Source organism: Doryrhamphus excisus, linkage group LG9, assembly GCF_037039965.1.
Source record: "Doryrhamphus excisus strain RoL-2023G ecotype Guam linkage group LG9, RoL_Dexc_Guam_v1.1, whole genome shotgun sequence".
Taxonomy (NCBI): Eukaryota; Metazoa; Chordata; class Actinopteri; order Syngnathiformes; family Syngnathidae; genus Doryrhamphus; species Doryrhamphus excisus.
Window position 1 is genome coordinate 19,300,099 of NC_136365.1, and position 15,824 is coordinate 19,315,922.

Sequence of the window (15,824 nt, forward strand, 5' to 3'; positions counted from 1 at the left end):
TGAATGGATGAGTGGATGGATGGGTGGGTGGATTGGTGAATGGATGGATGGATGGGTGGATGGATGGATGAGTGGATGGATGGATGGGTGGGTGGATTGATGGGTGAATGGATGGGTTGGCGGATGGTTGGAAGGGTAGATGGTTGGATGGATGGATGGGTGGGTGGGTGGATTGATGGATGGGTGGTTGAATAGATGGATGGGTGAATGGATGGATGGATGGATGGGTGGATGGTTGGATGGGTAGATGGTTGGATGGATGGGTGGATGGAAGGGTGGGTGGATGGTTGAATGGTTGGATGGATGGGTGTGTGAATGGATGGATGGGTGGATGGATGGGTGAATGGATGGGTGGGTGGATGGGTAAATGGATGGATGGATGGGTGGGTGGATGGTTGAATGATGGATGGATGGGTGGGTGGATGGTTGGATGGATGGTTTGATGGCTGGTTGGGGGCATGTGGATATGATGTTCTCTTTTAAACATTTGAAAATACTGTAAGAATGACTCGTATCCAATGGAATACTATGGTTGGTACACGGCTTGAGTTTTGAAAACATAGTATTTGAATAGCATGGTTACCTATGATCCCTATGGAATGGTCTACCCCGAATAGACTTACATATAGTATGCTTTAATGTACTTTGACCTCACAGATATACGTATGATACATAGATTTCAAACTCCAGTGTCAGTCAGGCTCTAGCTAGCTAACGCTGCACAGACTGTGACTTTTTAACAGCGAATAAAACAATCAAATAACACAGCGTGTATTTTCATATACAAAGGTCATGGGGTCAAGCATGGAGTGGTGGTTTCCTTTAAAGTCTAATCAGCAAGGAGGGGGTGGGGGGGGCTTCTTCAGCAGGTTGTTTAAAAAAAAAAAAGGCACTGACTGCGCTGATGAAGGCTTTCATCCATTCACAAGTTCCTTCCACACTCCGTTGATGTCAGGACGTTACGAGGAGCGCTTGATGTACGATGACGGGATGAAGCCCTCGTCCCCGTTGGCCCTGAGGACCCTCATCCAGCCGTCTCCTTTGTCCTCCTCCATGATGCTCAGCAGCTCGCCCTCTGTGATGGAGATGGTGCCCTCGCTGTTGCCTGCATGGAAATCACAAACACAAGGGATGTTGAAATGGATGCGCTTAAAAAAGTAGGCGGGTGCATACATTTGACCCCCCCCCCAGGGTCCAGGGGTCTGGATTCTGGTTGAAGGTATTTGTGATCTTAAAGGGGGACTGCACTTTTTGGGGGAATTTTGCCCATTATTCCCAATCCTGGGCTTCACGGTGGTCGAATGGTTAGCGCGCAGACCTCACAGCTAGGAGACCAGGGTTCAATTCCACCCTCGGCCATCTCTGTGTGGAGTTTGCATGTTCTCTCCGAGTTTTCTCCGGGTACTCCGGTTTCCCCCCACATTCCAAAAACATGCTAGGTTAATTAGCGACTCCAAATTGTCCATAGGTATGAATGTGAGTGTGAATGGTTGTTTGTCTATATGTGCCCTGTGATTGGCTGGCCACCCGTCCAGGGTGTACCCCGCCTCTTGCCCTAAGAAAGCTGGGATAGGCTCCAGCACCCCCCGCGACCCTCGTGAGGATAAGCGGCAGAAAATGAACGAACGAACGATTCCCAATCCTTGTATGAAACATGAACACATATTTCGTTCCCGTTTCTGTGGATGATAACAGGATAAAGGAAGTTAATATGAGCTAGCTAACAGTACTGTAATTGGGATACACCTATTCCCACTATGAAGCCCTTTAATATCCATGCTGTGATCCTGCATTAACGCTGCGTTCTTGGGGTCATGTTGTTTGGCCGGCCTATCCTGGGAATGTTCACCACTGTTCCATGTTTTGTCCGTTTGTGGATAATGGCTCTCACTGTGGTTGGCTGGAGTCCAACGCTTTTCCAGTCCTTCATGTTAGTATGATGTATGGACATGATACATGGCATGTATTACGTTGGACAAGTGTAGAGTTACAGTGCATACAGAGTACACAACACGGTACTTCACAAAGTATAAAGTGTACCTTCAAAGGTGTACAAAGCCGTGCATTGACCGATGGGCGTCTCGACGTCCTCAAACTCGTAGTCAAACTCCGTGTAGATGTTCTGGATGTGGTGGTTTTTGTCGTCAGTGACGCGTCTGCGGGATGATGTAGTTGATGAGATGGTGTACCTAATAAAGCGGCTGTAGCGTGATGCTGTTACGTGTGCTGAGTGTCGTCCTCCTCGTTGTTGTTGTTGTTGTTGTTGACCACGGCACATTCGTCTCCTCCCACCGCCTCCGACAACCACGTCTGCGGGTAAACAATCCACAGTGAAGAAGAAGAAGACGCTTGGAAAAGAAGGAAAGGGTGGACCTGACTTCGTATTTGGCCAGCTCGCCCCTCAGGTGTCCCATGCTGTGAGCCGTCTGGGCCATCTGAGGCTCCAACGTGGACGGGTCACCCAGCTCAGGGTTGTGCTCGTACACGCCCTTCATCTTCTCCAGAGCTTCACTGGAAACACACACACACGTACCTTGTATCAGTTGTATCAGTATAGACGGTTCTGTGTCAGTATAAAGGGTTGCGTGTCAGTATAGATGGTTGCGTGTCAGTATAGGCGGTTGCGTGTCAGTATAGGCGGTTGCGTGTCAGTGTTGTGTGTCAGTATAGATGGTTGTGTGTCAGTATAGGTGGTTGCGTGTCAGTGTTGTGTCAGTATAGACGGTTGCGTGTCAGTATAGGTGGTTGCGTGTCAGTGTTGTGTCAGTATAGACGGTTGCGTGTCAGTAGTCAGTATAGACGGTTGCGTGTCAGTATAGGTGGTTGCGTGTCAGTGTTGTGTCAGTATAGACGGTTGCGTGTCAGTAGTCAGTATAGACGGTTGCGTGTCAGTATAGGTGGTTGCGTGTCAGTGTTGTGTCAGTATAGACGGTTGCGTGTCAGTAGTCAGTATAGACGGTTGCGTGTCAGTAGTCAGTATAGACGGTTGCGTGTCAGTATAGGCAGTTGCGTGTCAGTGTTGTGTGTCAGTACAGATGGTTGCGTGTCAGTATAGGCGGTTGCGTGTCAGTAGTCAGTATAGGCGGTTGCGTGTCAGGTGTCAGTATAGGCGGTTGCGTGTCAGGTGTCAGTATAGGCGATTGCGTGTCAGTAGTCAGTATAGACGGTTGCGTGTCAGTATAGGCGGTTGCGTGTCAGTATAGGCGGTTGCGTGTCAGTATAGGCGGTTGCGTGTCAGTATAGGCGGTTGCGTGTCAGTATAGACGGTTGCGTGTCAGTATAGGCGGTTGCGTGTCAGTAGAGTCTATACTGACACACAGTATAGAGGGTTGTGTGTCAGTATAGACGGTTGCGTGTCAGTATAGATGGTTCTGTGTTAGTATAGACGGTTGTGTGCTGTCACCTTTCCTCTTGTGCCCTGTTGAGTTTTCTAGTGATGTCATCAATCTTGGCCTGCAGACTCTTCTTCCTCTGCTCAGGAGGAAGGTGGGAGAAGTCCTCTGCAGCGAGCGGCTGCGGACAGACACACGTACACGCACACGCACACCAACCAAGGACATGACGTGAGTTGAACACCAGTAGCGTTGTTGCGTCAAGGCAAGGAGTCAAACATTTGACAAGGAAGACAACTCCTGAAAGTCTTTGTAGGAGTCTTTCTGTGACGTCACACGTTTGGCCCCACAAGTCAATTTGAAATCAAAAGAAGACAATAAGCTCCAACAAGTACACACCATGTTGCCTGATATTGATGACAATGATTTGCTATGCTGTACACTTCATGAGGTTCACCGTGTCATGGCCTCTGCCTCCATGCAGTCCACCATTTATGATCAATAAGTGGATTATTATGCCGTGTGCCAAAAGATTAGAAACAGGCCCACAGCAATAAAAGCTGAAAGCCAGCGTGACCATCTCACATAACGGCAGATGACTTTGGTGTACCTAATGAAGTGACGTCACAGAGGAGGAGGCGTGTTCCCAAAGTGAGCACCGGTCGCACCAGCGTATGAACACCCATCTTTGAAGCGGTGTTCCAGAACCTTCCGGTGCGAGCGGACGTCCGCCCAAAGCACCGACACATCTGGACGGCAGGCTGAAATGCTAAATGCTAAATGCTAAATGCTAACCTTACCCTCTGCTTCTCAGCGTGCAACGTCTGGACACACACAAAGATCAGCATCAGCAAGGAGAACAGAATCCTTACGTCTTGCAAAGGAATCCGGTTCAGGTCCGGATTGGATTCAGGATTGGATTTCACACGAGACACCATATACAGTACTAGTATATGCTATGTAGTATATATATAGTACTATATGCTAAGGAGTATATATAGTACTATACACTATGGAGTATATACAGTACTATATGCTTTGGAGTATATACAGTACTATATGCTATGGAGTATATATACAGTACTATATGCTATGGAGTATATATGTACAGTACTATATTCTATGGAGTATATATAGTAGTTTAAGCAATGGAGTATATATAGTACTATACGTTATGGAGTATACACATCTAGTACTATCTGCTATGGAGTATATACAGTACTACATGCTATGGAGTATATATATAGTACTATACGCTATGAAGTATATAGTACAGTACTATACACTATGGAGTACATACAATACTATACACTATGGAGTATATATAGTACTATACGTAATGGAGTATATACGTACAGTACTATCTGCTATGGAGTATATATATATATATATAGTACTATACGCCATGGAGTATATACAGTACTATACGCTATGGAGTATATACAGTACTATACGCTATGGAGTATATACAGTACTATACGTTATGAAGTATATACAGTACTATCTGCTATGGAGTATATACATTATTCTCTGCTATGGAGTATATACAGTACTCTCTGCTATGGAGTATATACAGTACTATATGCTATGGACTATATACAATAGTACATGCCAAGGAGTAAATGAAAGAAGTATTACTAGTATACACAATGGAGTATATACAGTAGTACATGCTATGGAGTATAGTATGAAAGAAGTATTACTAGTATAGACTATGGAGTATATACAGTAATACATGCTATGGAGTGTATGAAAGAAGTATTACTAGTATACACTATGGAGTATATGAAAGAAGTATTACTAGTATACACAATGGAGTACACTGTATGGTATCAGACAGGAGGGTTTTCCGCGGACAAGTCTGTGCAGGAGTTTCCACGGGAAGAAAACAGGAGAGGAATTTTATGCGTTCACTCGACAACATTCTTTCTAAGCTGGTAAACTGGTCCAGCGCTGTCGTCATGGCGACCACTCAATAGCAGCCACCACTCAGCCGGTGGCGTTTAGGCGGCAAAGAAGAAGTAGAAGCCGAGGTTGGTGTACGGGTGTACGGGTGGGGGTGGGGTTGATTCGGGGCGTGAACGTTCACCTTGTGCTTCCTGCTGAAGGGCCACAGCTTGGCGCGCACTTTGGGGGGGTTGAGGCTGGAGTCGGAGCTGGCGGCTTTGATTCCTTGCGTGTAATCCTCAAACTCCACGTCGCCCGGACGCTCGAAGCCCGACTTGTGCTGCTCGATGAACAGCAGGGAGTCCTGGGAAAGAAAGAGCTCTCATTTACCTGCCAGACAAACACAGGAAGATCATCTTCTCATCTTCTGCTGCTTTTAACTCATGAAGGTTCAACTTCTTCAACTTCTAGCTAAGGTGTTGGGGGCGTTCACGCCCCTGGTAGGGTCACCCATGGGGAACATCAGCATCAGACCCTAATAATAAAGAATAATAACAATGGACCAATTCCCTGACCATTCCCCTCTGGAGCCACGCCTGGAGATGGGGCACCCTGGTGAGCATCGGGGGCCTTCACCCATAGGGCCCGGTGGGGCACAGCCTAAAAAGGTAACATGGGTCTCCCCTTCCATGAGGGGCGCTAATCCCAGAACTCATTGGTGGACACCGGCGTTAAGCGTTGCCGTCAAGATGAAGGAAGAGTCTAATCAGACAGGTTCTTGCAGGTTGGAGGTCTCTGAGGCAAAAACCTGGACATGGGAGGAGTTCGGAGAGGCCATGGAAAATGACTTCCGGAGGGCTTTAAAGAGATTCTGGACCACCATCCACCATCTCGGGGGGAGCAAAACCATGACATGGTGTTCTGCTGACCTCGACACAAGACCTTCCAAGACCTCCTCGATCCCACCCACACCAATGAGGAAGAAGTGCCTGGGGACTCCATGGTGGGTTCTTCTATCTCCGGGCCTGATGTTGCCGATTTTGTCAAAAAACTCCTCTGTCCGGAGTTCCTTAAGGCCCTGGATGTTGTGGGTGTGTCTTGTAGAACCGCCGCTCCTCCACATTGTGAGGAACCACATGAGGAGGCTTGGGCGTCTGGTAAGGATGGCCCTCAAATGCCTCGTGGGGAGGCGTTCAGGGCACGTTCGAGAGGTAGGAGGCCTTGAGGAAGAACCATGACAGGTTGGAGGAGACTACAGTATGTCTCTCAAGTGGCCTGGGAACGCCTCGGGATCTGCTGGAAGAGCTGGATGAAGTGACCAGAGAGACGGAAATTGGGACTTCCCTGTTTAAGCCCCCAGAAGAAGATGGATGGATGGATGTTTCAAATGATATCTAGCATGCTTACTGCATAATAACAACATTTATATCATGTTTTAGGCTAGCCTTGGGGTTTTTGGCGTTTGTGTGACCGACCTGCTTCCCATCGATTTTTTCTCCTGCAGCAGAGATTCCGTCCAAACATTTGGCGATGATGACCTGCACCTTCTTCTCGATGTCCGAGAACTGGCAGTAAGCCTCGGCTAAGCGCCGGATCCTCCGCTCGTCCATGTCCTGCAGCTTCTGCTGGGCACACGCACACATGAGAAACAAAGCTGCAAGTGTACCCACCAATGCACTGCGGGCCTCACGTTGAAGATCTGCGGTATCTCCGTGTAGTAGTGCGCCTTCTGCTCCTTGTTGAAGTTCTGCAGCTGAGCGGCGTAGTCGTTCCTGCACTCCTCGGCCGCGTGCGTGCGGGCATGCAAATGCTGCTTGGCCTTCCAGGTGGACATGGAACATGGAACGCGAGCGAGAGGGAGACGACTGAAACCACAGTACGCCATAACAACACCAGCATGTCATGCAAATGTGCCCCCTAGTGGCTGGGGGCTAAGTAAGTGCTATGATCTTCTGCTGCCTGGTCATATCACCTCGTACTTTGGTGCGTGACCCAAAATTTAAAAAAAAATAAATAAATAAATAAATAAATAAATAAATAAATAAATAAATAAATAAATAAATAAAATTAAAAAATTAAAAAATTAAAAAATTTAAAAATTTAAAAATTTAAAAATTTAAAAATTTAAAAATTTAAAAATTTAAAAATTTAAAAATTTAAAAATTAAAACCACCCTCTGCCATCTCTGTGTGGAGTTTGCATGTTCTCCCACATTCCAAAAACATGCTAGGTTAATTGGCGACTCCAAATTGTCCATAGGTATGAATGTGAGTGTGAATGGTTGTTTGTCTATATGTGCCCTGTGATTGGCTGGCCACCAGTCCAGGGTGTACCCCGCCTCTCGTCCGAAGACAGCTGGGATAGGCTCCAGCACTCCCCGCGACCCTCGTGAGGAAAAGCGGTAGTGGGAGGAAACCGGAGTACCTGGACAAACCCCACGCACGCACGGGGAGAACATGGCCCAGGGTGGAATCGAACTCGGGTCTCCTAGCTATGTGCCCTGCGTGCTAACTTGTGAAAGCGTCTTTCTCAGAATTCACTTCAATCCTTGTTTGCCAGCATTGGTGCATTCTTGGCACTGCCACAATAGAAAGTTGTTGTGTGTTTACTTTGTCCACATCGATCTTTGAGGCGTTGACATCGTTCTCTATCTTCTCTGCTTGCTGTGAGGCTTTTTCGGCTTCCGCCCACTCCTTGGCAAAGCGCTTCTTAGTCTAGAGACACACACACACACACAGGTCAGAGTCCCTGATGACACAACAATAAAGACGTCATGTAGCTGGCTACATCTTAAAGGGACGTGCTCATCGTCTGAGGTCAGCTTGGGTGGAGTGATGATGTTATGAATTAATAACAGCACGTGAATAAAAGGAGATGAAATCCTCCAGAAGTCATCCACAATAAGGCTTCTTACACTTTCCAGGTGTTTAAAGCCGCTCTCCAGGTTCTGCTGGGCCTTCTTGGCGTCATAAAGATGCTGTGGAAACAAACACATCTCACTGACGCCATTTTTTTTTCCAAGCGGCCCCTCCCGCTTATGGACCCCTCCCTCACTGATTTGCGCTCCTGCTTAATGTCCTGCAAGTACTTGGCGAGCTCCCCGCACACGTTGGTCAACAAGTTCTCCGCTATCACTTCCCTCTGGCCCGCATAGTCGTTCAGCTCCTTAACGATATCCTGGAACGCCGCGTGGTTGCTGAACCTGCACGTGCACACAAACACACAACACAAGCTGAATGTCCACACAACAAGGGACGACACAGATTGTGTAGAGAAGAAGACACATGATGTTGTGTAGTCATGTGACCTGCACTCCTGCTCTTCTTTGCTGCCTCGCTTGGTGTATTTCTTTGACAGGCTCCTGCCACACACAAACACACCATGATACACATGCACGCATATTGACAGCCGTGCACACACACACACACACACACACACACCTGAGCTGCTTGGCGTAGCTCTGTTCGATCTCTGTGCGCTCCTTAACAAACTTGATGTAGCGCTCCACCAAGTCCAGACCCGCCTGCGTGTGCTTGTCGATCACATCGCATTGATCCTAGAGGTGGGAGGGATGAGGGTTTGGGGTCATATAATATTATTTTTCTCCTTTTAATATTTGTTTTTCTCTTAATATCTGGACTTTATTGTTGTCAAATGATTCCTGATTTGTTCTGTTTTTTAAAAGCCATTATTTTCCTGTTTACATTTTTTTCACCCACAGACATTTTTCATGTTGTTCATTCATTTTTTACGGCTTATCTACCGCTGGAGCCTATCCCAGCATTTGTTAACGTTAGCTAGCACCTGTAGGAATCATTGGAACCGTTATCCATGCATTGTTGAGTTAGCATCAGAGCTGCCCAATTGTACTCACTGGTTAACTGTTAACGTTAGCGTTAACAGCTAGCCACTGATTGTAACAAACAACCCAGGTCTTCCTCATCTCCTGATTATGTAGCCTACATGCTAACCACTCAGCCAATTATTCATTCATTCATTTTTTATCGCTTATCCTCGCGGGGGTGCTGGAGCCTATCCCAGCTGTCTTCGGGCGAGAGGCAGGGTACACTCTGGTGTACTGGTGGCCAGCCAATCACAGGGCACATACAGACAAACAACCATTCACACTCACATTCATACCTATGGACAATTTGGAGTCGCCAATTAACCTAGCATGTTTTTGGAATGTGGGAGGAAGCCGGAGTACCCGGAGAAAACCCACGCATGCACGGGGAGAACATGCAAACTTCACACAGTGATGGTCGAGGGTGGGATTGAACTCGGGTCTCCGAGATGTGAGGTCTGCGAGCTAACCACTCAACCGCCATGCAGCCCGTTTTCATGTTTTTACCTCTAACTCTGCCAATAAATCAAGTTAATGCCTGATGAGCGGCGACTTTCTTTACACATGCTAACAATAAAGATGATGTCCTACCAACACGCCCACAGACATCAATAATAATAACGATGATGACAAATGGCTGTTGGCTGTGTATGACCTTTCACCCTGTGATGTCATACTTTGATAGTGAGGGAGTGGTGTTTGCTTGTAATTTCAAAGCTAACATGAAAACATCAGGAAGCAAAAGCCAACCCGTCGGACCGGTCCCGCTTGTCTGCTTCCTGCGGAGTGCAGTGACGGACAGCACTCGTGCAGCCCGAGAGACAAAGAGGAAAATAGTTTGAGCGCACTCCCTTGTTGCGGAAGACAAAGAGTGACTCCGCCCACTCGCCTCCAGCACTCAGAAGGAAAAGGAAGGAAAAACGTAAGACAATGGAGAGGAAGGGATGTTTATCCCGGAGAAGCTCAGGCAGGGCAAGCAGGAGAGCCAAGATGACACAAGAAGTCTTGCTGCATGTTAGCTCAGCCCGACCTCATCAACGCTGAGCTCATCTCACCCGCCGCCCAGTGGCTGACAGTCCCAGGAGCTCCTGGAACCGGTCTGACTCGTCCCACCCCTGGAGCTCACCCTGCCATCAATCCGGCCCCCGTCCGACTGCCAGCAATCTCAGTCGGGTCTGAGTCTCTGGAGGGAGGGGGTTTGTCGTCATGACAGTAACACACTCAACACAAACGCACACACATTCACTCGTCATGATGCAACACCAAACCTCGCAAGGTCTCTCCACAATAAGGTTCTGTTCTGTTCCTTGTCACACGATCAACTAGAGGGCCGTGTCAGGAACCAAGTACTGATCCAGGGACTCCCTCAGGCCAAGGGGTGTGGTGCAGCCTGAATTCACCACCGTCAACATCTTCTCTATCCCAACTGCAAAAACTCCATGACTGACTGACTGACTTACTACCTAAGGAACTAACGACTGCAGTAATCAACCCATTAATTAACAGGAGGATGGATGGATGGACAGACTGACTGAATCACCAATGACATAACTAACAAACTAACTAACTAACTAACAACTGCAGAAATCAACCCATTAGTTAACCGGATGATGGATGGACAGACTGACTAACTCACCAATGACATAACTAACTAACTAACTACTGACTGTGGAAATCAACCCATTAATTAACAGGAAGATGGATAGATGGATGGACTGACTGACTGACTGACTTACCAATGACATAACTAAGTAACTAACTAACTAACTAACTAACTAACTAACTACTGACTTCAGAAATCAACCCAATAATTAACAGGAGGATGAATGGATGGACTGACTAACTCACCAATGACATAATTAAGTAACTAAGTAACTAAGAACTGCAGAAATCAACCCATTAGTTAATAGGATGATGGATGGATGGATGTACAGACTGACTGACTCACCAATGACATAACTAACAAACTAACTAACTAACTACTGACTGCAGAAATCAACCCATTAGTTAACAGGATGATGGATAGATGGGCTGACTGACTGACTGACTCAGCAATGACACTGAGGAGCTCCAATCGTGGCAGGCTGTGCAATAACTGTGCAATAAACCTGTGACTGTGACCTGTCAACATGTGTACAGTCTAGAGAAGTAGATAGAGTAGTCCTACATATCATACAACCACTTTATCCACTCTTGTACTTTCACTGCCATAAACCTGAAAGTTCCCCTTTTGGGACTAATAAAGACATATCTTATCTTTTCTTACCTTCCACTACAGGATGTAGTACACCCATGTTGTAAGGGTATTACGACACCATGCTACTTTTTTCATGAAAGTTAAAATACAGGAAACTATTACAACTCAGAAAGAAGGGAAAATAAGTGAATTCTCCGGTGAAAATGGGAAAGTTGACAGGTATGGACCGGACTAATCCAGCTAACTAATCCACTGACAAACAACTGAATGTACTAACTAGGACAAAGTGCGGCACGGGATGTCGGGCATTGGCAGCCTGCCTTCTATTTCTAATCTCACACCTTCTACATATATCAGGGAAAACTACAGTCAGCAGGCATTTCACAAGAATAACATCTAAATATGAAGAAGAAAAAAGTAATTTATGAGAATAATAATATCAATTTAAAATTTAGTTTAAGTCACGATAATATTAGAAAACACCCAAAACATTTAGCTTGGGTTAGGTTGCAGAAAAATGAAGTCAGAATTAGAAAAACAAAATGCAGAAGAACTATTAAAAGTTGGAAAATAAAAAAACAGCACAAAAATGGTGTCATTTCCCAAGAATTTTGTGAAAATATTAAACAGAAAAAAATTGTCATTTCACAAGAAAAAGTCATAATTTGACGTGAATAATGTCATTTTAGTAGCATCAGTTTGAGGAAATTAGATGATGGAAAAAAACTACCATGCTATGAGAATAAAGTCAATATACTATGGAAATGAAATCAAAATATCACTGAAATTGGAAGTTGGAAAATTGTAAAAAAAAACAAAAAACAAACAAGAACACGTGGAAAAACTGCCGAAATATTACGGAAATTAAAACTTCAAGAGAAAAAACTTTGTTTGTAGCATAGAGAAATATGAAAATATAGTATATAAATATAAAGTTGTCATCAGGGTAATATTAGGGTAGGGGGAAAAGTCTCTCAAAACTCTCTCATACTACACATAAGAGACAAAAAATTTACAAATCAGCCGCAATGTTCCAAGAATATAATCAAATTAGTAAGAGAAAAACAATGTAATCTAATGAGAAAAAGTCATCGTTTACAAGAATACCACTGTAATATTAGAAGGACAGTACTGTTACTTTGCTAGCAAACATTCAACTAAGAAAATACTTAAAGTTGTAATTTGGAGATAAATTAATAAAACAATAAAGTGAAAAAAAACTTTGATATGACTTTTGATGGAGCTACTAAAAAGTAGCTGACTTACATACACAGTACACACAGCTGAATACTACCTAATGCATACACAGAAATGTTCAGTTTAAACCACGCCCACTTCCTGTATATGCCCCGCCCAGTCCGAGTACAGATACGGATGATTTAGATGAGTGGACAGATACACATACACATACGAGGATGTCCAATCTCATTAGAGCAGTTCCCAAAAGATAAAAGCAACACTGTTGCCACCAATAAAGCGAGGAAGGACCACTGACTGATAATATGTACAATTAGATAGATACAAACTAGCAAACACCTGACAGTCCGTATCTTAAACAAGCTAACTTTGGCAAAACTGAAGACCACAACAAATATACCTAGCGTTAGCAGCGCTAGCTAGCAACCGGGAAAAAAATGTCAACACATCAGCAAAGGAAGCTACATTGTAGCCATATAATTTATCTTATTTATTGTGTATTGCGTCAAAGTAAGAACTCAATAAACCACATTGAGGTCGAGGTCTCAAAGTGGACCAGGTGCCCTTCTAGCATTTTAACAAATCCAGTACTGAGTGTCAGCTAAAGACAACCTAGCTAAAATGTTTTGACACAAAAAAGAGACCATGAGAACAAAGACTGGCACTGCTAATTACGTCAAAAACACCTTCCATTTCCCCTCAAGCGCCAACCTCACCATGGAAACCTTCAGCTACTTCTCACATATAACACAGTACTTTACGACATGTACTACAAGAGTATTCATAGTGAGCAGTAAGTAGTGTACCTCCGTGATAGGCCAGGACTTCCTGTCAGGTTTCCACAGGTGAAGGTGAAGTTACACCTTAAAGGGACACCAACATTCGAAGGTATGCAGAAAGGATTGCGAAACACTTTTCACGCACGCGCACGGTGCTGCGTCACGTGACTGAACCTCAACTTTATGGATAATTAGTAGATGTGAATGATTTTGATTTTGAAAAACTCACCCATAAATCAGTCCCCCAGTCCATGTCTGCACCTCTCACACGTCCGCACCGTGGAAGCCCGTGTGGGACAGCTCGCAGGAGGAGGAAGGAGGGAGGGAGGGAATGTTTGCAGGAAGTTGACGCCTTCTCCTCCTCCTGCCTGCTGAAACTCATTTAGGTCCCAAGAGAAGAGAAGAGAAGAGAAGGAGGGGAGGAGCTTCTGGGAGAAAACAAAGCAGTTCACTTTTTTATTTTCAAGAACAAGCAGGACAAACCTTGAAGAACAAAAATACTCATTAGCTACACACACGACATACACAATACACAACAATACACACACTTTAGTAATAGTAGTCACAGCTTTACTCATCAATATCAACATGTTTACTGCTTCCCAACCCACAGAATAGAAACGCCCAATAAGGTGCAGTGCAAACCCACCACCACCAGCTGTCGCTGTTTAGTAGAAAAACTAAATTTTTATATAAAAAAAAAGAAATACAAAACTCTAATGTTGTATTGAATAAACAAATAATTAAATATAAATACATAAAAATGTAATGTTATATTTAATAAATAAACAATAATGACAAAATAGCTAAAAAAACATATTGTGTGGCTGCATGGTGTCAAGTGGTTAGCGCGCAGACCTCACAGCTAGGAGATCAGTGTTCAATTCCACCCTCGGCCCATCTCTGTGTGGAGTTTGCATGTTCTCCCCGTGCATGCGTGGGCTTTCTCCGGGTACTCCGGTTTCCTCCCACATTCCAAAAACATGCTAGGTTAATTGGCGACTCCAAATTGTCCATAGGTATGAATGTGAGTGTGAATGGTTGTTTGTCTATATGTGCCCTGTGATTGGCTGGCTACCAGTCCAGGGTGTACCCCGCCTCTGGCCCGAAGAAGACAGCTGGGATAGGCTCCAGCACCCCCGCGAGGCGACCCTTGTGAGGATAAGCGGTAGAAAATGAATGAATGAATGAATCAATAACAGAAAGACAGATGAAGTCATTAATAACGGCAACTGGGGGTTCTGGTTTTGATGGTCGCCCAGTGATAATGCACGTAGCGTACATGCGACTCCGAAAATAACCTTTAGCTTTGGATGGGGGTGACCTTTGGCCTCACTTTACAGGGAAAGTATGGAGGTCATTGCTGAACATGACACGAGCATGACTACTCCTGCATGTGTTTGGCCTCGTTACCATGGCAACACTGATGTCTGGGAGGGAACTAAAAGCTTCTTTTTTTGGGAATATTTGAATTATTATTATTATTTAAAAAATTAAAATTAAAATTAAAATTAAAATTAAAATTAAAATTAAAATTAAAATTAAAATTAAAATTAAAATTAAAATTAAAATTAAAATTAAAATTCATTGATTATATATAATAATAATCTACTAACATTAATATATTAATATTAATACAATATATTAATATTAATAAATCATATTATTACAAATAAATTCACATAACAAATATTGTATAATAAATGTTAATATTATTTAATGAATTTTATTTATTATTATTTAATTAATTTTATTTATTAATTATTAACATGTCGAGGCTTCACGTGAGGAGGACTCAAATCCAGAGTTGGCAGCCATATTTGTTATTTTGGATGATTCATCATTGAAAATTGTATGCTATTTATGATTGATTGATGATCTGTGGCTAATCCCTAATCCCTAATCCCTAATAATGCCCATGGGACGGCCCCTGTTCATATCCATACCAAAGCAGGAAATGCTCATCCACACGGCTGTGCTATAATTGTGGCCACTAGATGGAACTGCAGCTCTCTTCATCCATCATACCCTCTTTCCTTTCTCCATCCCAGCACAGGGAGATTCAAATCTGTCCACAGTGAGGATTATAGCAGATCGATAGCGGAGACAATCTTCTTCCCACGACCCCCCCCCCCAGCAAGTGTGCTTTGAAACAGGAAGAGCTGTGATTGCTCTCACTGTCCACTCCACACCTCCTCAGCATCGTCTTCAGACTCACGTATGAGCACAGCAGGACTAGGAAAGGACACAAAGGTTATAGCAGAGGAGAAAGGGTGGAAAAAAAGACGTAGGGAGGGGAGAGGGGGATTGAAGATGCGAGGACAGGTGAGGAAGGAAAGACGTGAAAAAACAAAGAAGAAATGAGTAGAGGAAGAAAATGCAAAAAGGAAACGTCAAAGAAAGAGGGGAAGGAAGGGAAAGAAAGATAAGAAAGTCAAGGGAAGGAAAGGGGACAGGGAAGGACAAGCGGGAAATGTGAGGAAAGAAGGATGCAACAAAAGGAAGGGAAGGAAAGAATATGAGTGACTAGGAAAGGAGAGCAAATGTGCAAAGGTAAGGAAAGGAGCGAGGATGAGGAGATTAGAAGA

The 15,824-nt window shown here is 44.4% G+C and overlaps 1 protein-coding gene across 2 annotated transcripts; it reads right to left on the bottom strand.

Annotated features, from left to right (window-relative positions):
- Positions 1–614: 614 nt before the first annotated feature.
- Positions 615–13,648, bottom strand: trip10b (thyroid hormone receptor interactor 10b). Of its 2 annotated transcripts, XM_058088059.2 has the most exons (15): positions 13,466–13,648; positions 8,660–8,775; positions 8,527–8,580; positions 8,274–8,421; positions 8,134–8,196; positions 7,829–7,933; positions 6,910–7,038; positions 6,695–6,841; positions 5,422–5,583; positions 4,133–4,156; positions 3,404–3,513; positions 2,379–2,511; positions 2,222–2,310; positions 2,041–2,156; positions 615–1,105 (listed from the first exon to the last, which is right to left on the bottom strand). In XM_058088059.2, exons 1-15 carry the CDS (start codon positions 13,616–13,618, stop codon positions 960–962), a joined length of 1,695 nt encoding a protein of 564 aa, XP_057944042.2. In that variant the 5' UTR covers positions 13,619–13,648; the 3' UTR covers positions 615–959. The 2 variants fall into 2 exon arrangements, with proteins under 2 accessions (XP_057944042.2, XP_057944051.2); XM_058088068.2 differs by lacking the exon at positions 4,133–4,156.
- Positions 13,649–15,824: the final 2,176 nt, after the last annotated feature.